The sequence below is a fragment of the Amblyomma maculatum genome, chromosome 1 (genome assembly GCF_055883805.1).
Source record: "Amblyomma maculatum isolate TAMU_Amacu chromosome 1, ASM5588380v1, whole genome shotgun sequence".
NCBI lineage: Eukaryota > Metazoa > Arthropoda > Arachnida > Ixodida > Ixodidae > Amblyomma > Amblyomma maculatum.
In genome coordinates, this window is record NC_139344.1 from 264,807,512 (window position 1) to 264,830,714 (window position 23,203).

Consider the following 23,203-nt stretch of genomic DNA (forward strand, 5'->3'; position numbering starts at 1 on the left):
ACGTTAGTGGTTTCCCATTGGACGAAGCTTGCACGCCCTCATGTGACGTTTTTCCGGTTTTCTGAGAAGCGTGCAATGGTTTCGATGCCATATTTTTTCTTTACTATTCTATTGGCGCTACGTTGGCCCTGTTAGCCCTGTGGCCGTGTGGCTGCGGCTTTGACTACCTTGGCTTTGATCGAGTTCGGAGTTACCGCGTTACCGTAGGGCGTAGTGGCGGCTGCGATTGAGTATTGACAAAGTGCCAATCTGACCCCTAATGATTGCACATTTTCAAGACGGTTAGGACGTTCGGAAGGGTGAAATTTTGACGTACTATCGGGCTGATGCGCAGGTATGCAAGCTTTTACCTTGCTTTCAAAATAACGCATGAATTTTGCGCATTCCAATGTATCGTTCTTAGCTCACTGACTACAAAATACTAATTTGAAATACTTTTTGCTATTGAGCAACATAAATATAATGTGACTCGTCTGTGAGAGGCGCCGTACAATTTCGACCACCTGAGGTTTTTCAGCGTGCACAGAACATGGGCGTTTTTGCATTTCGCTACATAGAAATGCAGCCGCCGCAGCGTCTTTGGGTTATTGTAAATGTATGTTTTTCGTTAAGTTTTTGTTGTTCATTTTAAATGCGGATTTATGGGACCTTCGTTTGTTTCAGCTTTACATAACTCATGGCAACGGTTACGGTCACTATTAGTGGTCCTTTGCTGTCTACGTTGATATACGAGCACTGCAACAGCCCTGGTGACCAGGTAAGCCCTGAACTGCCTCACTTGAGATATACGTTTATGGACTATCGTGGTCTCTTAGGAGGGGTTTCTGCTGGGAGAAATCTGTAGTCATATTACGGACACAATCAGTGACGCCCAATTACACGCGGAAAAAGAGGAAACCAACCTAAGTAAGTTGCTTCCTTTGTTTTTCGTCGCTGACACTGCAATTTATATCATGTTGACCGCATAACCTTCGGGAATTCCTGTTTTCAGAAATATGTGCCATTATTTCGTGCGACCTGTTTGAATTCTATGACAAGAAATGTCATCTAGTCGCTGACAAATTATCAGCATTGCTCCGAGACAAGCAAAAGGTAAATTGCACACTTTTCTTGGCAAAGGGTAAAAAACATTCATTGATAGTAATTATGTTAGGAAGTGCCAGTGGTTACGAGTAGATCTGTCTTGAAGTAGATAGGTAAAGGATGCAAGATGACTTCTTTTGCTTAGAGTGTTAACACTTCCGTTTTCATCATTCATACATCCTTGTGCTGTTTTTGTTTGACGAGTCACCAAGCTTTCGTTGCTGCTGACTGGCCGCAACTTGGTATCAGAACCTTTTGAAGTTGATTCTAAAGACTGCACAAGAAAGATGGACAAAGAAGAAACATAAAAAAAAAATAGTACCAGCACCACCACCAACTGAGGTTTAGTCACCCAAACTCGCCCATTTTTAGGATACAACCAAGCCATATCACAAGCCTTTCACCAAAACATTGCAAAACTACCAGCTATCAGAATGCACATTCTTGGCATCGCTGCTGACTGGCTAAAACAAATCTGCACAAGAAGGCACTGATGCACACAAAAAGCAAATCATTGGACTGAGCCCAAAACTGTTACTTAAGAAAGAACCTTCTGTGCACCTTTTTGATGTCGGAACAATTTTCACTAAACAATGGTTCTGTCGTAAGCCAGAAGCATTAACAGTTCATTGTAGAACAAAATGTTGTTAAATGTGAATATATGTAGCACAATCCCCCAAGGAATAACTACATTTACAATTAGCCTGAGCAGGACCATAGTGCTAGAGAGGAAAGCGATATAGCTTTTTCAAATATTAGTACTTGAAAACATTATTTTGTGTGTATGAGCTTAACCGTTTCTTCTGCAAATGTTTATGAAAGCTTTTTTGTTTCTGATTTTCACTGTATGGTTGCATTCAGCAAAATGTTGATAGGATATATTCCTTCTTTCAAACTGTATTTTTCATCATATCTTGACAGGTGGTCAGGCATGTGTAACAACCCTTAATTTTTTTCATGAAGCCACCTTCTAATGCTGTTAATCATTTTTCCCACATGCCACCAAATGTTAGGAAGCTTACACAAACTCTTGTGTGCAGTCCTGTGTAACGAATTTCATTTCCTGCTCGCTGCCAAGTTTTGTGGAAATAATACAAGCTTGTGTGTGCAATTTTGTAGAGTTCCTGCATCAGGAGCATTTGGTCGTTTCATAAATGTAGCATTGGACATATTACAGTAGTAATATGTGACAGGCATTTGCCATGTCTAGCACACTTGTTTCCAATACTCTGATCAGTGGTTTTCTTCTCTAGGACGTGGTTGGGTGGTACCGTTTTAGGCGGAATGCAAGCCTGCAAACTTCCTTACGGGAACAAGTGCTCCACCAGCGGTTGGTCCGAAGGCTGGGCCAAGGTTATGGGAACTACTTCCTTCTGGCACTCTTCAGAGGCTGTACCTCATCTAATGAGGCAACACACTCCATGGAGCATGTCTTTTTACGGTCCACAGACCCGTGCGTATGCTCATGAAAATCAGCAGCACTTCCTCTTAGTGTTACACTCTTGGTCAGGTGAACTTCACCATCAGACATTCTTTCTCTCTCTCTCTCAAAAGTACAAGCACTACATAGTATGAGAACTTTGTGTTTTGCTGATTGATGTGGCACAATTGTCCTTGCCTCTGTTACGCCATGGTCCTGCAGTCCTTGAGAAAGGCACATGTACCAGAATGAACTTGCAAGTCCACTTACTTTGAACTCTTATCTCACTGCTTTCAGTGCTTACCACACAGCACTCATTATCTTACCCAGTACTTCCTGCTGTCATATTCTGTCAGTTACACGGTTTTGGGGAAAGGTAAAGGAGAGAACTTTGCACTCAGTATAATAAAATGTTGCCCCATGCTTAGTTTCTGTGGTATTCTTCAATACTGTGTGTGGAATATCTATATTTAAAACTGAAGAGTAAAAGGACAGACAAGACTAAGCTACAACTAGAAGTATATGAATAAGAAGAGCATGAGGGAATATTGTGAGTAGGCCTTTTTTAATACTAATTTCATTAAAGGTCTTTCAATGGTTTTTTACCGTGTCATAGCTTGTCTGAAACGATTCCCTTTCTTTTTTCACATAGTGAGTTTTTGAATGTGGGACCCTATCAGTTAGGAGAAAAGGGTATTTGCAGGGCGAAAATGCGCACGAGATGAAAGGACGAGGGTTGGGGCTTTCATTCTGAGCATGGCACACGCGCTTGGTGCCTCACTATTTCCCTATCCCCCTAACCGATAGGGTCTCCCTGTACTAAAGCTGTCGAATGTCAAAAGGCAACAACTGTGCATTTGCTGCAGACATACCCCCAGAGTGCATGACTTGTATTATTTTTTATGGTTTGTGTGTGTCCTGCTATGTGCATGAAGATTTAATAGCATGCTAAGTGTATACTGCTCATTTGCTTGCATCCACTCATCATTGCTTGCATTTTTTGACAGTGCCTTCAAGCATTATTCTGCAGTTCCTCTGCGCATAGTCAACCTTGGAGAGCCAGGCCACTCAGATTACCGGATGTATCCTGGTTCAGCTGCTAGCATACACCAGGGTGCTTTCTGCGAAGTGCTGAACTCTCTGTCTGCAGAGTAAGTTTTCCGAGCTGAAAATTTGCATTGTATGAGAGTCCTGTCCACTTTATTATTATGCAGTTACAATAAAATAGTGATAAAAATGAAAAACTGAACTGCACCAAAAGGACGGGACAAGAGAAGAACACAGAACGAACTCAGCGTTCGTCCTGTGTTCTTCTCAGCGTTCGTCCTGTGTTCTTCTCAGCGTTTGTCCTGTGTTCTTCTCTTGTCTTGTCCTTTTGGCGCAGTTCAGTTTTTCAATAATGCCTTACCAACTAGCCCCCCATCGCACTCTATTAGATAAAAATGCTGTTGTCAAAAGGTTACATATAACAGAGAGTACGTGTTTGCTGTCGTGGGGCCACTGTGATAACGGCATGATCAAAGCACATCCCTTAGGAGCAGAAATGTGTTAGTTTAAATTAGCTTACAATGGGAGTATTTTGCCTTAGTCATTATGTTCTGTGGAACTTGAGTAGCTTTAGGTTGGTTTTACTCAGGGTGAAACTAAACTTGAATTTTTGCCTGGAACTGAACCTGAACCGGAACAAATTAGAGGAACTTCTCCAAACCAGTTCACAGTACGGTTCCAACCCACTCTTGCTGCCAACTTACCTTCATTTTTGTAAAGCGCTCTTCTTGCTCATTTCCAAACCACCACTGCACACCGCACACATTATCGTCCCTTGCAAAAAAATGACGAAAACAAAGGAAAATATATTGCCACATGCATAGCACTAACCCCTGGTGTCAAGCTATCGTTTCATCCTGAACACGGGTGGCCGCTGCACCGCACAGTGGTGGTGCCCATGAAGAAAGTTGCCCCATTTGAGAGCCTAGCTTCTTAGGCAGTGAAGTAATAGTTCATAAGTTGATTTACATATTTAGATAAATAAATATGTAACCATGAACAACTCAAAAGCAAAATGATGAATCTTATAAAAAAGTGTCATCCATATCATTTTACTTTCCTATCATTCGACGATGTCGCAATGAATCACATGGAACATTCACAGCAGCCGTATGCGATGCGACACCAGCAGATGCAATTTGATTGACTGAGACTTCAGAATGATAAGCCAGTGCTGATGGTGGGAAGGCCACCTTAGGCAGCAGTTTACTGGTCTGTTCTGAAGTTGTATCTGAACTTAGCACAAAGATGGTTCTGCAAGTCGATATCCCCTTTTTTCTTTTCTTCCTTTTGTACCTAGCGATGTCTCCTTGTTTTGTCTCCCTTGGCAAGTTAAACTATGTCAGGAGTGAAGCTCCGATATTAAAACGTGAAGACTGGGTGGAGCAAGGAACTGGGTGGAATTACTGGTAGGAGTATTAATTCTCAGGCTCTATTTGGCGTGCTATCGCTTTGGCCCGTACAACTACGGTGTCGAAAAAAAGAAGAAAGATTGTGTCCATCACTTTATCCATCACTGATGAGAATACGTAAAACAGTCTAGAAAGGTGACACAGAAAGCTAAAAGTGCGCTTTTGAGTGAAAACGTAACTAATGAGTAATCTGGTCTAGGGTTGCGTATTGACAAGGGAGGTCGAGACAAAAACCTTGAAAATTAGGGAGAAGGACGAGGTCAAGTGGACCAAAGGAACCTGTGACTAGACCATTAGAAAAAAAAATTAGGGAATGGCAGCAATTGTGCAATCGGTGGATTGCTGCATGAGAAACTGAAGCAATCGGTGGATTACTGCTGAAAGAGAAGCTGGTAAGGCAGCGAGAAGAGGCTGGCTTGACAAAGCAATACAGGAAGTAAAAAAAAATTAAAAGGGTAAATGCAGTCCTCATTCCAATGCAACTTGTGTGGACGAGACCGCTTACAAAACACAGGGTCTCTCAAACTGTTTGTTATCGTGAAGTTTTTTTTTTCTGAACTCATTTGAACCGTTCGGGCAGCGTCGAACTGGTTCGGAATGGAATGTGTCTGTCTCCAGAGCCAAAACCGAACCCGAAAGGCGTGAACCCAAACTGAACCTGAAAAGATTCTGGTTCGACAAACTGGTTTCACTGCAACTAGTGTAATTAGGTCTTCTGTAAACATAGCCAAGGAATTCAGCTTTAGTGTGAGAAGTAATCGGAGTGGGCTATGTCTCCATTATCCCTGGACTCCAGCTTCATGTTGCTGAAGCGCTAATGTGCCTTCCGCCTGTTTAAAACACTGACCAGAGATGGAAGTGTTGCTCCATTCGCTCCACTCTGCTCCAAACTGCTTTCTCTGCTCCATAGCACAATATTGCACCAAAACTGCTCTCAACCGGCTGCCTTTTGCCATCAAATTTAGCATAACACTAGTTTTTGCCGCACAGTGGGTCTTTGTATTGCCTACCAAAAACGTTATCTGGTCCAATTGATTAAGCGACTGTGATAGCGCATTAGGTTGCTGGCATGTTGAGTTGCGCGTCCACACTACAATCCGCCACAGTCAAAATGATGGCAGCTCATTGGTGGCAAAGGTATATTCTAGCTCACTGTAGCAGAGGTATAGCACATCTCATGCGTGTCATACGAATAAAATTTGCATAAATTAGAGACGCACAGAAGATAAATGATTTTTTGCAAGTAAATTTCAACTGAGCCACAAGCGATTGGAGAGAATTAGTTGCGGAAAATGTTCTCTGCATGTGACGTAGCACCTTCTCCCAGCCATTTGAATCACCGGTGGTGACAGCAGCAAGCCAAGCAGACACCGCAATCTACTTGAGGCGTTAGAAAATTCATCCAGCTACAAAAAAACTGCTTGAGTTTTTCTAATGGTTCTGTTGTGAGAACAAGCAGGTACTTCACTATCGAGCCTATTTGTCAATAACAAGCTTGTGAAGTCTACAAAAGTATACTTGTAGCATTGTGTGGTTGATGCAACGAAGGTGCCAATCACAAGAAATATTCTCAACAGTGTTAAGAAGCCACACAAGGCCTATTGCCAATGTGTTGAAATTAAAGCTCATGCATCACTCAAGCGAGAACATGAGGAGCCACGGGCAGAAGGCAGCGAAGTAAAAAAGCTGAAGGAGGAAAACAAGAAGATAGCCCTTCAATGCCGTCTATCCTTTCTGAAGGCACTGCTGACCAGTACCCAGGAATTTCTCAGCAAAGGCAGAGGATCAAAGAGGATATGTCAGGGTAGAGAACAGATATGTGCTGTTCATGGATGTGAAATCCAATCTAGTTGTGATGCATGAGTGCATCGGAGTTGTACGCTCTATGTTTAAGATCTATCAAATCAAAATAATCAAAAGCCTTTATGCAAACAATGTTCAGTAATAAAGTGCAGAATCAAGCATTTCAGTTGCTGTCAGTCTGTTCGAAATTGTTGCTCAGGTCAGCTGTTATTGTAGGCATCTGTATATGCTTTGGCTGTTTGTCAGAGATGCTTGCATATTCAGCAAAGTGTTGAATGTTAAATAAAAAGCAATCAAATTAAATATTTTTGTATGTCAGGAATAGAAAATTGCAATTATGAAAAGCATTTGACCCTGGAAACGTGCTCCAAAACATAATTAGAATGCTCAAAAACTTTTTCCTTACTGTTCCAAAGCTGAGTTATTTACTACTCCCTGAGCTGCTCCAAAATGTTTGAGCCTGCAGCCAGCTCTGTCTCACCTATGTTCTCTTTAAACCAGTCACGAGTTTTTGGAAGTGCAGATGTGTTAATTGCACCATAGATGAAAATTACAGAAATCACCAGAGCATTTTATACAGACAGTTCTATAGTAGCTTTCTGTGTATATAGTGGTATAACGACTCAGGCTATCAGAGACATCATATTGGTGGACTCTGGAAATGTCTCTCATAGCCTGAGTCGCTTTGGGACATTTGCGCCCCAAAGAGCAAACCAAGCACCAGGTGTATTAATTGCAACATACATAGTGCTTGCTGTTGGAGCTTCGAACTGCAGTGAATGCATATATATTAACTAGTTTTAGAATGCTTGTTATCAGTTTTTTTTCTGTGTGCATACAGACTGTCTATACTGCAGTCCATCCACTGTTGAAGCAAACATCCCACACCATGGCTGCCACATTCTGCGAAGCACTCCTTTCATAACCTGTGTGAATCCAGCAAATGCATAGTGAATGCAAAGGGTGGAGTCAGCTTCACATAATCTAGTATGGTGCTCTGCCGGTGCTTGGCCTGTGCAGGTAGAAAATCTGACACCTTCGCAGGTTAGACAAAAAATAAAAAATATATTTTCTTCACAGCTACACAAAACCAAGTAATATTTTGCTATATATACTTCTTTCATTTTCAGTTCTCTTAATGGTTTTTTTTTTGTTGTTGTTGTTGTTGTTGTTGTTATACAGAACAGTGCAGGAGAGACATCTCTAGTCAACTTTCTGCTCTGAGCCAGTGACAACCTGCTGTAGTAAGGCAATCATTAGTGTGCAAAGTTTTTGATGGACAAAAAAGCCGTTGAGCTTTTGTGGCAACATTTCCGATTCGGTGCCATCACTTTACCCCTTGGATGGTGAATTCCATGCATCACATCTGGCTTGGTGGCATCATGTGTATGTGATACCACGCTCAGTCATGTGTCATCACGCATAGTACACCTCATCATGCACATACATACTCGTTACTATGCACGATATGGGTTCTATGCACATTAATCTCCAACAATTAGGTGTGATGACTCATGTCATGACATGATCACCAAAGACCATGTTTCATGTGGAATGCATAATCATGCACCTGGATGTCACCACACATGTCTTGATTGCTGCTGAGAACACACCAAGTACTGACCGAGTGTAACAGCGACACCACGCACAAAGCTAGGAGCCTTGACAGGCTCTTTATGCTTTAGCAGAATGATTGCCCTGCTGCAGCTACAGGAGATTTCTTAAGTGCAGAGCAGAAAGTCCAGGAACAAGGGAAGGTATCACAAAAGAAATTAGTTCAGAAGAATCGTAAAGAAATAAATATATATATATTTCGCCAAAATGCTTTCTTACGTAGCTATGAGGAAAATCTGCTTTATATATTTGGTACAGCCCTCATATTCCAGATTTTTTACCTCTGCAAGCCAGTTGCCAGGAGAGCAGCGTAGCAGACTGCATGAAGCTGACTCTGCCCTCAGCACGCATTGCGCACATGCTTGGTTTTGCCGCTCCTCGCTGGTTATCAAAGAGGGCGCATCACGGAATGCAGTGGCTATGCTATGGGATGTTCTCTTTTAACAGTGGACCAGTCTGTAACTTCCTTTTTTCCTTCTTATTGAGTACTTTTCATTTCCTTTTCCTTCCCATACAGCGGATCATTTGTAATGGTTGACCATGTGCACAGGCTGCATAATTTGCTTCACACCAAATTAAGGGTAAGCTTTTGCATGCTTCTGCTCCATGCCCAATGTGTGCAATGTGCAGCTGCAGAATGCTTGATTTTGAGTTGTGTCCACATTGAAAACGTTTTAGAGTGGTAATGTTAAAGATCTCATTCTCCAGAAAAGAGTGTGGCAGAGTGTGGTTTTTGCTTCTACTTTCTTGACATTTTCTCCATGGTTACACCATTCACATTTATCAACACACGCAAAAATTTAAAAATCCCCTAGGCTTTCTTTGGTGCCAGTGGCTGTAGGCTTTCTTTGTGTGCTAAGCAAAAGGGAACATTTGTGGTTAATCCTTTTCGTCAAGGAAATACCTCCCAAAATACTTTTAATTGTATAAGGCTTTCTAGGCAAATGTGTGCATCAAATTTTCCGATGAAAACATGTGCTCTGTTGCCTACCCTAAGAATGAGAAAAGTTTTAAGCTGGAAACAAAGATTCTCTTGTAGACCCAGCCTATAAAGCCTGGCAGGACATACTTGCTTTAGGCATTAAAGCAAATAAGAAATGGTTCTTTATAAAAACATGCAGCCAGGATAATGCTGATAAGCCAAAGCCTTATCCAAAGTGCCTAAATATATATATTGACAAAATTTTAAAGTTTATTATTATTCTTTTTTTTTTTTCAGCCTTGACTAATAGGTATAGACCAAGTAATTATGGTTTTAAATATCTGCTGTTGAACCCCACAATAACGCTATCGCCAAGATTGATAAACTTTTTCATTATTGCAAAAACGGGACTGTACTGATGAATTCAAGTATGAAACTGGCCCTGCAGAAACGAAACTTTACTGGTTTCCTTTACTGGTGGCCAACAAGTCAAAACACACCAAAAGAACTGCAAGAACTCCATTTACTTTCATAATAAACCTTCCCTCCCCCCTTCTTCTGTCAGGTTTTTTTTATTATTATTATTTTTTTTATAGCACATCGCTCAGTTTCACATCATTGTTGTAGCTGTCTGCAGTGCAGACCTCGACGATGATGTGCCAATGTGCTGCACGGTGTCAGTAACATTATGATGTGTTCGACAAGTGCTCCTTTTTGGGAGAGGGAGGTGAACTTGGCAGAGTATCAAGAGGCTGAGCTCACAAGAGAAGCAGAGGCTTGCTTGGTGTGCTGCTGTGCACTCAATTGCACCATTGTATATGCTTGAAAAGCTTGGTGTTCGGCATGTTCGCTTTACCTCGGTGTGATTGTTCAGTGTTGTCTATGGTCACAAAATCATCAGATTGCACCGTGATAACAGCAAACATCTTTTGAAGCGAACAGTGCTATAAACCAGTGACATGATTGTAGCTGACGGCATTCTTTTAGTAGTGATGGATGGACGGACATATGTGAAGTTACGACTCCCGCGAAAAAAATATGTCAATCTTTCTTCTTATTTGTGTAATGAACTCTCCCCTCTAACTGATGTCAATTTTCCTTTGAAATAATGTGGAGTTAAATATGATGTGTTTTAAAACATGTTATTCAGTCATCATCTGCAGCTTTAAAAAAACAAAGCTGGCTGCACCGTAAATGTGCTTGTTGACAGTGTGAAAGCATCTTAAGGTGTGAAATGCATACCGGTGTTCCTTTTAATTATTTTATTGTTATGGCTTACATATGAAGAAAACTTGTGCACTGCTAAGTTAATAACCTTCATTCTTGTGGGACTGAAGTCTGACGGCGTTTCGTTGAGAAAGATCAAATGCATTGAGCCTTGTAAGCATTGCCTGGAGCCTCCGAAATACTTTATTTTGTTGAGAAATTTTGCTTGCAGTTTTCATTATTGTAGAGTTCAGCTGCAGTGCATGACAATGTCATTTAGCATGGCTAGTTTTAGGTTTTCAATCAAAACAGGGCAGAATGCTTATCATGCAGGCTCGTAAACATTGGCGCAAGATTAAGGTGTCAGCATCTCGGACAACCTGCCAGCATTAGTCCATTGTGTGACTCCTGCACTCTGCACTCAAATTTGAGAAGCTGGAAAATGTCATGCTGTGTATGTCTATGGCTTTACATACTACTCATCTGGTCACTAGCTGATTGAAATAAAATTAGGTTGTATTTTTAGCTGTATTCACATTGAGTATTTGCTTGCTCATGGTATTATAGCTATGTTTTTTGTCAATGCTACTTAATGAGGCTAATGTCAAACAGGTCAGCATTTGATGTTTCCCTCAGATGAGTTTTGCACTCAAGTTCAAAGGTGTGTCCATAACTCTTCAGGATAGCAAGTTAAACTTTCTGGCAGCACCTTCCCTCTCCTTTTCCCCTCATTTTTTTTCTGCATGAGCAATTTTGCACCTCTCATTTGGTACCATTTGTACATTCCATGCATACACTTGCGAGCCGATGTGAAGGTGCCCGTGTGCTCTGCAATGTCAGTGCACATTACAGATTCACAGGCAGTTGAAATGTTTCTGGAGCCCTCCACTAATGGCATCTCTTGCGCTCTCCTTCCTCCCTTTTCTAAGGGTCCAGGTTTTGGTGTCCGCTAAGAAATTGGATATTTACTACACCTACACATTAGCGATAAGCTAACACACCTATTTTTCTCTTTCACAGGAAGTGCTCAACAGTGTATCTGAGTCTGAAGAGGATGCAGCTGCATTTGCAGATGATATTCTTCAGTTGAGAGAAAAATATGGATCGTTAAAGAAGGCTGTTGGTGAGACTCCTGACATCTGTTTAAATGCTTTGTTCAAGTGTAACAGTTGGATATAATTTGTTTTTCTGGTATCCTTGAGTGCTGAAGAATTTAAATCCTGCTCATGAACCTGCTTTTCAAGACTGACTTAAAGCAGTGTAAACAAAGTTCGACTTTACTCCACTTCATACATAGCTTGCAGCACTGCCAAAGCTAGCGTGGCTCTTCTGGCTGGCTACATCCATGCTCAAACACTAGTTCTTCACATTTCATAAATACGAAAGGGCATTTTTTCTTGGGGCAAAGCTTGTGTACTGCACCTGATGACATCTTAAACATTATTTTACCACTTATCATGTTTTTGTCTTGCCCTTCGCTGAGACCTGACTGTAGGAAGCAAGAGTGATATATGATGCAATATGGTGAAACTAGCACGCCTAGTTGCTCTCACTCCATTCACCTCCAAAACATAGTTCACCTTTGATGACAATTTTAGGGAAAGGGTTCAGTAACTCATCGCCTGACTGTCTTGTCCATGACCTGCAGTGCCAAGCATTGCTTCATACCACTCCATGTTCTCATTGAAGTCCTCACTGAGGCTTCAGGAAGTATGAGTGATATGTAGCAGGGTGACGTGGTTTTGCTGGCACACCACGTGTGTGGTTTAGTTGCAAGCTAAGTGTGAAATGGAGTATAGTTGTTCTTTTGTGGTTCCTCGAGGCTCAGCAGTGTAAAGAAGGGACAGATGCTGGCTTGTGATATGTAAATAATTTCCTTCAAAGTTTTTACTCTCTCTTCTATAGTTTTTGTAATTTGCTTGTCATAATGAGCCATTTCCTTTATTAGAGTGCATATTACTTGCCTCAGCAAGGCTCGACACCTGTGCTTATTGCATTGTTATGCATAATGGTAGAAATTTGGTCAAGTTGGTGTGGTGGTGGTATAATGTTGTAGCGCCACAATAACAAACAATCAAAAGAAGTGGTCAGGATGTAGTGCTCTGCATTGTCTGTTTATTCTTCTGCTGGTTTTTTCTTGTGGTGCTGCAAAATTATAATTATGCTATGCATGCATACTCTGGGAAAACTTTCTGTGGCTATGCCACAAAATTTACTGCACCGACATGCACCAGTTCCATTCTCAGTAGAATGTAGTCCCTCCAGAAATTTCGCAGATCATGCTCTATAATATATATATCATAATGGAAGTATTCACGTTATTATTACATCGAGATTATACTACAGTACTAACCAGTACAAAGTTAGTATAAAGCATTTTAACATTAATACAATGTGCCATGTGCATGCTGATGTCTGCTATCGGAAATGCTGTGAAGTATGCATGATCAAAGTCTGCTTCATCTTCCTGCCAGTTTCTGTGCATTTTCGCGATGCACTTGTTAACGATGTACGTCGTGTGGGCTATTAATTAGCCACATATTTATGTTTGCATAGGCCTTCAATGGTGCAAAGGTTGGAGCAGGCACAGGAGCTGTAGAAGTCTTATCTTGGAGCAGCAAACGTCCAATTTTGGAGCAATTTATGGGCTATTTCAGAGCACTTCGGAGCTGGCTGAAGGCATTAAATGCTACTAAGCGCATTTTTTCTCTTCACAGCTACAATAAGGACTATTAATTTGGGCTGAAAAGTTTTCATCACAGTAATTTTATCTGATGAACACTTGCCAGCGCTTTGTTTTGCACCCACTGTCGGGAATGTTCGAGGATTGCTCCAAAATGGTAAAATTCTCCATACCCTTCTCGCAGTGCACAAAACGGCCCCATTGCATTTTGAGGATGCTTCATCGCAGTCACATGATGGAGCATCGCAGTAAAGCTTGCAATGCGCTGAAACTGTACGTGACCAGCTGAAAGTAGAATGTGGATGCATGCAAGGGGCATATGTGTATGTGTAAGAATAGCGCAACGCCATTCCCCCCCCCCCCCCCCCCCCCTCCCCAGAAATAAAAGTGACGCCCCAAGCAGCGTCCGATATGCGTGCCCAATATGCAGCCGCGGGATGGCATGAAGTAAAAGCCAATCCAAAGCTGTGACTTTGAGATTTATTTCGGAAATGGCGAACTTCCAATCGTTGTCATACCAGCCACAGCGCGCACAATGTTGCGTGGGCACAACTGTTGCATGCAAATCAGGTTCGGGGAGGTGTGCTTTGATTATCGCTAGCGGAGCGTGTTGTACCTCAACACAGTGTCGGCCAGTCATATGTTTGCAGCACACAGCTTGTCATTGTCATTAACCCTATTGGACTCAGGTGAAGAGCTGCAATCGGACGTTGCGACGCTATTCGCAATTGCACACCTCAGTTAATTGCACTCGCTTTTCACACTTGTCCTTTTTACATGGGCATCACATTCCTAGTTATCTGAAGTTTCAAATTAACGGGGCTCGAAATAGATTTTTGCTCCAGTTCATGAAAGACAAGTAGACAAATGACAGCTGCTGCAAGCAGTAGTGTAATTGATTATCTGCTATTACTTTCAATTCAGAAAGCCTCATGCCACCAGCCTTTCTTGAAAGTCGCGGTAATAACAGCTTTATGACAAACACTATGAGTGTACCAAACTGTCATGGATGTGGATGCGGCTGCGTGCTTTTGTAGCGAGCACCCAGTGTTGCTCAACCGACAGCTAAATATGACGTTGTATAAGCGATTTAGGTGCAGCTTGGCACAAATGGTGAGATTGGCACAAAATAGCACAATTGGTATAGCACTTCCACCCCCTGAGAAAGGCAGAGCTGAAATTGGAACTGGTAACTGAGGCCACAAATACCTGAACTACTCGACGTAACACTGTGACGAGCGCCCCTACCCCCATAGCCTTGGCCGCGTTGTCACAGAAAGCTGTTCCAGAGTATACAGTTATGTGAATAAATATAAGGCAGAGCTTTAAATAGAGCTTGGACTTCTCAGTTTCTGTTCCTAGACTACCCCATGTGCCATAGTTCTGTTATGAACATTGATTTTCTATGCACTGCTGAAAGCAAATTTCCGTGTGTTGGTACACGTAGCCTTTTCCAGGCAGGTAGTACAACTGCGTTTTTGTTTTCCATGCGGTTCACCTTTAATAAGTCGAAAGCCTTTCTAGGCTCATGGAATGAAATCCCGTATGAGAGTGTTGTGTGCGCGATCTGTGTGCTGATGTGTCACTTGTCAATCATCCTGATGGCGTCATCAAAAAATGAAAACCCTGTCTCCACCGGGAGTCGAACCTCTATCCCTCGGATCCCCAGCCGAGCTCTCTAAACAACTGCGCCATGCCCGAGATCGTGAAACAGACAGCATAATTCTCCTTGTCTACCATGAGTAGCAACAACAGTGATGCTGAAATTAGTGATAATGACAATGATGACAGTAGCAATGATAATGGCAGTGCATTTAGTTGATAATGAGAGCAAACATGATGCACTGTGTGCACCAGCAATACTTAGGCTTTCACATTTCTGCAGTGTAGATTCCACAGTGCTCTCGAAATTTTTTTTTTTTTCACTCGGCAGTGTAGAAGTAATAATTACCATGAGGTCAGCAAAAACAAACAAAAATGTTTTCATTAGCATATAATGTAAGCGAGGAAAGCTCACCAAGAGCTTTTGTTTGCACTGCGTTTCGCAGGCACCCACAACACGTACATGCTCAGCTCTTGCGTGTTCAATTCCACCTTGAGATATGCGTCGAATAGTGCCGCGCATTTTCATGCACTAGTGCTGGCTTGCTCCCCATCTCATGCCAATACACTTGATCAGAGAATTTCGTGCACTGTGAGGAGAAGAAATTTTATTTTAAACCAGTAAGCTGCATCCAACTATAGGCCATTTTACGACCCTTGGAGAAACCGGTTTGACTGGGCTGTAAGGGGGAAAGTCGTCAACACTTTAATGTGCTACAAGAGCAGCCCAGCTCCCCAATATGGCAGCACCCTTCACCCCTTTGTAAAATTATGTATAGCACAGGATGGCAGTGCATGAGCTGCCAGCTAGCATGCGTCGTGCTCACACCTGTTCACATCCATCACAGAGTGCATTCTCAGATTCAGGGCTTTTGTGATTGCCGTCTGGTGTATCATCTGCTGAGAGTTCCTTGCTAAAAAAGATATCTATCCATAGTAACTCTTCTTCGGTACCACTAAGCATGTTCAGTATCCTGCGTTTCTTGAAAATGCAACCGACGCACTCCTTAATAATCAGCTATTTAGATGGTCTTTCAAGTACATAGGAATTTTTTATTAACTTTATAGGCCTTATGCAAAATTGCTGCCATCTATCGGCCGCCGCGCGCGTTTCCGCCATGTTCAAGGGTAGCTGCATTGAGGAGCGGCGAAGCGGCATAGGGGTTACGCAGCCGGACGCGTTAATGCTCGTTGTTATGCCCCTTGTTGTACGCAAAATTAAAATAAGGGTGTAGAAGAAAAGAAGCAGCAAGTTACATCCCTTGAGCTTTTTTCTTGAGGCTTGCGGTTGTCGCGCTAGGCGCACTTTCGATCAACGGCTCGCCTGAATTGTAAAGTATCTTATTTAGCGTGCATTGGAAGAATGCAAATCAGTACCCGGTGATAAGGCAGACGAAATATATCGCCCACGGTGTGTTAAATTTTCATGTAGATGGACTGCGCATCGCCTTTTCACATAAAAAATGTGCAAGTGGTTTTTCCTGATATCCTTATTGCGCCAATTCATCTCAGCTTTTAAGGTTTCATGCATACAAGCTGTCAACAGATTTCGCCCGTATGTATACGTCTAGGTATCCAGATAGAACAGGTTTCGGCACTTCAAAGGCGTCAGACTGCTCTCAAATTCCAGCGCGATATTCTAACGTCTTTACGCATTCTATTCATCGATGAATTGAATATAGTCTACTACGTCCAGGCTTCAGTTGCTGAGATGCGTCTTCAGAACACGACTTGCAAAAGAAATGACTCGGAGTATATACGTGGCAGCCCTACATACTGGCATGATGACTTAAGTTGTTTGCACTAAAACTTTTCCTTTTATTACACGGAATACGCTCTTAATTTCACACAAAATTTGGAGCTCTAGATTGCTAAGTGTGTTCCCCACAAGTAATCAAAATCGCCCGAAATTTGAAAACAGCAAATTTGATTCTAGTTATAAAAAAAAACACATCATCTTCTAATTTTATTAGTATTCCTCTCGGGAATCCTCAGTACCTTCGAAATATTAGACTAAAAAAGTGTTGTGTTATATTGTTTAAAGTTATAAAAATAAATATAAAACCTAGCACTTGTTCTGAAAATTGTCAGTATGCAGCCCTACATTTTGTCACAACTCAGTGTTGCCATTGAAATTTTTTGTATGTATTATCCAGGCCTTGTTCTTTATTTCTGGAAACACTTTAAGCTCTAGAGTTGTCCGTTCTTTCTCCATATCATTATTAAATCGGCCAAAATTCAAGAATATAAAAAAAAAAATGGGTAACTTTGATTCGAATTTAAAAATCTACTCCGGCTTCGATATTTATTCCAATCAACGAAAAACAATCCTAAGTACTTTATGAATATCAGGTACTAAAAAGTGTTGATTATGTAAATGAAAATTAGTATTTGCTGAATTTAGTTACATTTTATCTTATGCAATACCCAAAGCCATCTCAATGCTTATAAAGTCGTTTTCTGCTTGTTGACAGGGTTGATGATAGCAGTAAATTCACTTTTTCCAGCAATTTCATGGGAGAATGCAAGTGACGAACTTTTTATCTATCCCATAACTCTTCTGTTGCGCGGTGCAGTGCTATTCAATCCAGTTTTTAATAACACTATTTCATTTCTCAGTTATAAGAGAAAGTAACAATACTACGTTTTTAAAGACTATTTTTGCAATATGCACCTTAGTACAATCATAAACAAAAAGCTTGGCATCGTGGCATTTTTGCTAGAATTAAATATTGATTTATGGAAGCAGCACGAATGAGTTTAGAGGATGAACATTCCTGTCGACAGAGCTATCTATACCACCAGAAAAAAAAAAGCCTTTCAATAAAAAAAATATACAGGATATAGAAAAAGTTCAAGCTTCACTTGCGTTCTTCCATGAAATGGCCAGAAATGGTGAATTTATTCTATTTTAAGCTATCATCAACCCTGTTAACACGCAGAAAACGACTTTATAAGCATTGAGGTAGCTTTGGATATTGCATAAGGTAAAATGTAACTAAATTCAGCAAATTCTAAGTCCAAAGCTTGATGCCTACTCCTTAAGGTGGATTCACACGGCAGAGCAAATCGCGATTCGCGACAAGGCTGTCAGTCCTTTTCACACATTTTTTTTATTTATTTCTCTCGCGGAACGCTTTCCAGCTATGCTTCCGGTGCCCAAGCATGCACAATGTAACATACATTGCACTAAAACGCTGGAGGAAAGCGAGAAGCGGCTTCAAACGACTTCCTTGTACGGTCGCGAAGCAAGCACGAACGGTTGTCATACTGCTCTGTCTCCCGATCATCTTAGCCTGATATATTGCGCGCAGTGATTTCTGTTACCCACAATCATGTAAAAACGTAGCAGGAGCTAATTGGTACCGCGCGGAATTCGTTTCTGTTTTGGAGTCGAACTAGCCTGTAATTTAAAGCCATGTTTTTGCCTTCATTCACAGTGCATGGTGTTCAGAGAAATTACAATGGCAGGTTCTTGCAACTGCACGATACCTAATGCGCGAGTTTTGTGGCTGCACAGAACAGTCACTTGAATGTATGCATCGCTTTCCTCAAGCGTTTTGGCTCGCTTACAGTTACGCTGTATAAGCTTTGGCATTTGGCATGTACTGGGAGCATAGGAGCAGCAGTCCGAATGATCGTCTTCCAAGGGTTGAAGCATGTTCATGCAGCTCCCATAGAGTAAGCGCAATCGCTTGCACTGCAGAGAACTGCCTGCATAGTATACCACATCGAGCGGAACAGTCACCACAACAATACTTTGGCAAAACGGCACAGCAGCAGCAGATGCAGGCTGCCGCACCAGCGCCCCCGCGCATTCGTCGGCTATTCTCTCCCGCTGTGTGCATGCTTGCCGCGGACGGGCGGACCGCGGATCAGAGGTCACGTGTCCGATCGCTTCGCGATTCGGTTTGTCGTGTGAATACATCTTTAAGCCCTGATGATCACTTCTATAAAATAAAAAATTGCGTTCAGTTTTAGATTTATTTTTATATTTTTAGTTTACATAATGCAATACATTTTAGTTCTTGATAAATATCGAAGTAGGGGCGGATTTTTAAATTCGAATCAGATGCCCTTTTTTTTATGTATATTTTTGAATTTTGGCCTATTTAAAAATAATATGGAGAAAGAACAGACTACTCTAGAGCTTAGTGTGTTTCCAGAAATAAAGAACAAAGCCTGGATAATACATAAGAAAAGTTTCAATGGCAACACCTTATTGAGTCGTGACAGAATGTAGGGCTGAATATATTGACAATTTTCAGAACAAGTGCTAGGTTTTATATTTATTTTAATAACATTAAACAATATAACGCAACACCTTTTTAGTCCGTAATATTTCTGAGGTACTTAGGATTCATGAGACGAATTTTAATAAAAACCGAAAATGTTTCTTTAAAAGCTGGAGCATAACCAGTGTAATAAAGGGAAAAGTTTTAGTGCAAACAACTTAAGTCATCATGCCAGTATGTAAGGTTGGAAATGAAGTTTTGTGCAGCGCGTCACTCCTGAAACAAATGTACGATTTTTTTACTAAACCAACTACTGCAACAAAATGGATTTCTAATAGTTTTTGTAAAAGTAAAAGTTGCATAGATTTAGTGAGTAAAAAGTAATAAATGACAAGATCTTAGTGCTGAAGCAGCAAGTCTCCAAACTTGCAATTTTTTGAAATGGCAAAAAATGCATTTTTCACCTATACTCGTAAACATGTTTTTTTCCGATAAAACTATGTCGTATCTTGCAAAAATAAGGTTCGTTTCTTTGTGTTGAGACATTTGCCCGCTAAATATAAAAATTTCATTGCAAACAAAAAATGGTCATGGGACCTCGATTACGGTTCTTATCCGAACACACCCAGCAGCGTGCCTATCTGCAAGTTCTTTTTTTGGTGCTGCTCAAAGGCAGTGATCACCATTCAGCTTCCACAGCAGTTGTCGCATGTCACCAGCACGCTTTATTCCAATTAAACTGACAAAATGCAGTGCAGCCAACTAACCAAGAAACTAATATGTTATGTTCTGAAGCGAAGGCACGCTGTTCTCATAACAGCATTGTTAAAGTGCTAAAAACATTTGTTTTCAGCTCGGTCTGCCTGCTTATCACACAACGTAGTTTTTGCGTTTTCAATCTCCTTGTGGTTGGCATGTTTTGCCGGGAACGGTGGAGCATTGTCTGCCATCAAAAAATCTAGGAGCATTTCTCTGAAATCAGAGTGGTCAAACTCTAATCGATGTGGCTGAAAAAGCTTGACAAGAAATGCTTTCGTTGCATAGTGTCTTGTTCTGCATTGCATCCTTATGGGGAAATGCACACCTATCTCCTGTAGCCTTGCAGTGAGGTGTATGCGAGGCAGAACAGCGCTGACCTCGCATGCATTTATTTCCTGCTTCGTTTTTTTACATGCATATTAACATGAGAACATTAAAGGCCTTGTTACCCAGAAAATCCAGCATTGGCTTTGTGAGTGAAAAGTCACGGGCGTGGCACTGGCCGAGCACTGATTTTCTGTGGTGTTTGCGCACCTTAAGGGAGACCACATAACATCAGATATTTGGGAGGAGCTGCCAACTCTACTCGGGTTGCTCACCTGAGGTGGGAAGGTGGAAGAAGAATCAACTTATCAGTACTCTTGGATGCGGAGTATATATTCACAAACAAGGAAACACCATCATGTCATACCTTTAAAGGTGGAGCTTAAGTGTCCCCCTAGTTCATTGCGGATAGAGAATCTACAACACTTGTGTATACTATTCGCATTACAAACGTCTAAGCTGCATGTTTCAGGCTACTCTTAAGTCTTAAGTTGTAAATTTTAGTTCTCCGAAAATTGTTCGATCAAATTCAACCGGTGGCATCATGTCTGTGTAGGTTAGGAAGCTCAACCTTATCATTGGAGGTCATCTGCTAGCATAGTTAAGTTGCATAATTGAGTATGTTCCTGCTCTGCATGTGAGAACACTGATGCAAAACCATGCATGAGCATCATGAAAAATGTCTTCTGGCTACATTGTTAGGCGGCAGTTCCATTACCGCCATGTTATGCCCCGTCCACTTGCTCAACTCAACCATAGCATGACAACCCACTTTTTTCATGCCCAACTTCTGTATGAATTTTTGTCTGACTTTCATCATTTAACTTCCGTTAATCTTCCAATGGCAAAAGCACTTCTTCCTACAAGCACAACTATAAATGCAACCATTTTGCATTGATTGCATGTAGAGTATTGAGGCTGATAAAAAGGGCAAGATAAACTATAAGGGACTTGTGACTTTTGACTGCAGAAAAATGCTGCATTACATTACCAGAAAAAAAAAAGTAGTGGTTTTTGATCTAGCATATGATAAAGACCACCTCTACGTTTTGCAAACCAATGACACCTCTTTCCCAGAGACTTCACACGTGACTGGGGCATTCAAAAGCAGAAGTTGCTTGGACTGCTGCCGATGGTAGTTGTGAAGCTCGGGAATTGCAGCTTTAAAAGACTGTTTGCAAATGATCAGTTCACTTTTGAGGACTTGTACTTGGCATGCATGCTCAGTGGCATTTGCTCTACACAGTGCAACAATTAAATAGGCACTTTCTGAACTCCCATTTCTGGTCCCACCGTGGTGGTGAAGTTGTTAGGGCGCCCGACTGCTGTGCCCAAGTATGTGGGATCAAATCCTGGCTGCGGTGGCCACTTTTAGATGGAAGCGAAAAGCAAGGCCCCCATGCACTGTGTGATGTCAGTGCACGCTAAAGAACCCCATATGGTTGAAATTTCCAGAGCCCTCCACTACGGCATCTCACATAGCCTGAGTCGCTTTCGACGTTAAACCCCATAAACGAAACCAACCTCCATTTTTGTGTCCCCTTAAAGGCATTGTGAAATTTTTGGTGGTAGATCACAGTGGCAGCTTAGTGGCACAATTCTTTATCTTCCTGTGCATGAAAACCTCTGCACTAACTTGATCCTTCCTTTAATTAGGAAACATGTACAAGAGACATTTTAAGTTTAAACATGTCTAAGCACTCTGAATATAGCGTACCTTTCCTCTCCTCTTCCACATTTACTTTACTCACTTTAGTGTAGGGAATTTTTTTTTTGTTGTTATTCTTGCCCATATCTACATTCAATTGGCATACCTTTCTACTGTAGTTGGTGCCTCTTACATCATGTAGTGACTGCATTGCACTGTTTTATTTTTATTAATTTTTTTTTACAAGGACCAAGCACCTCATCATCTACTTCGGAAAGCATCTCGGCAACCTCAAAGTAGATAACCGTGTGTGGTGTACATTTTGTTGGATGACTAGAGGAAGGAAACGAAGTGATTGTGTGCTGTGTAATAAAACTACAACTGCCTTTTGTGTATGTGTTGTGATTAAATAAAGGTTGTGCTTATTCAATGTACATATTCCCACAGAAGTTTTTGGAACACCAAACAGAATTTCCTCGCTCCCTAGAGGCTCTACCAGGCACTGATAGACTAAATATGCAGGTAACAAGAGAATGGCAGACCACACCAATTGGGTTATGGTTGCATGCTTAGGTTGCCCAGAAATTAAATTTTGTTCCAATTTTTATGCTGTGAAAAATTTGGCTGGCGCCTGTAATCTTGCAAGCAATTTACTCTACAGTGCACTTTGCTAACTGCAGGTATGGTGTACGGACAGAAGTGGAATGTGCATTCTTCATGTTCTATAGTGTTCATTTGTTTCGGAAAAAGATAGCAGTGATGCAGTGTCGTTTCACCAGTGTTGGTGGTGCGGTGGACAGTAGTTTTTGCCAAGCGCTTAGTAAAAGAGGTTTCTGTGGTCATCTAATAGTGAATACGAATTATTGAAACAATGAAGGTAGCAGTAAATTTGTACAACCAATGTTTGCCGGGTCCCGGACCTGTATTTCATATTTAGCCTGTTCATTTGTTCTACAGCACTGAAGAAAAATCATTACATGTTAGGTATCATTTGTGAAATATAGGTAATTCAGTCACGTCAAATGGGGAAAACAGGATTTCAAGAAGTAAAATTCTTGAAGGCTAGGGCTGAGCACGTGAGAATAAGCTGAAGGCCTGTGCTGGACGAGCAGTAGATCTCTTCAACCAACCCCAAAGCGCGGTGTATCCGAAAGCATGTATGTATCAGTAAGTAAACGAAGATGGCAGAGGGGGAGCGAGTGCGATTTATTACACAGAGGAAGGCAACGGCGTAACTGGAGAAAAACATCGGTAACAGTTATTTTTGTGCTACGACGTTGACTTTTTGTCGTTAGAGAAAACCGGCAACGTGGCATCGCATTCGGTGTGAATTTCTGAAACCACGGAGGAAGTTTTTTCCTTCCTCCATGTCTGAAACTTACGCTTCTCAAACGCAGAACGCAGGCAGCCACTAATTATAGTTCGCAAGATTATTTTGGCCAGAA

At 41.5% G+C, this 23,203-nt stretch overlaps 1 protein-coding gene across 2 annotated transcripts; it reads left to right on the plus strand.

Annotated features, from left to right (window-relative positions):
- The first annotated feature begins 102 nt into the window (after nt 1-102).
- LOC146206439 (BRISC complex subunit Abraxas 2-like) lies at nt 103-22,192 on the plus strand. 2 transcript variants are annotated; one of them, XM_084591102.1, is made up of 9 exons: nt 103-334; nt 664-757; nt 816-906; nt 992-1,092; nt 2,337-2,536; nt 3,511-3,654; nt 8,897-8,960; nt 11,528-11,630; nt 13,375-13,509. In XM_084591102.1, the coding sequence occupies exons 2-9, from the start codon at nt 677-679 to the stop codon at nt 13,440-13,442; spliced, it is 852 nt and encodes a 283-aa protein (XP_084447228.1). In that variant the 5' UTR covers nt 103-334; nt 664-676; the 3' UTR covers nt 13,443-13,509. The 2 variants fall into 2 exon arrangements, with proteins under 2 accessions (XP_084447228.1, XP_084447229.1); XM_084591103.1 differs by lacking the exon at nt 13,375-13,509 and adding an exon at nt 22,006-22,192 and having other exon boundaries at nt 104-334.
- Nucleotides 22,193-23,203: the final 1,011 nt, after the last annotated feature.

Bases quoted from the DNA above. Each gene is read 5' to 3' on its own strand.
- LOC146206439 (XM_084591102.1), top strand. From the start codon at position 677: ATGGCAACGGTTACGGTCACTATTAGTGGTCCTTTGCTGTCTACGTTG. The intron at 2,537-3,510 runs GTGCGTATGCTC...ATTTTTTGACAG, and splicing joins TTTTTACGGTCCACAGACCC to TGCCTTCAAGCATTATTCTG. The intron at 3,655-8,896 runs GTAAGTTTTCCG...CTTCCCATACAG, and splicing joins CTGAACTCTCTGTCTGCAGA to CGGATCATTTGTAATGGTTG.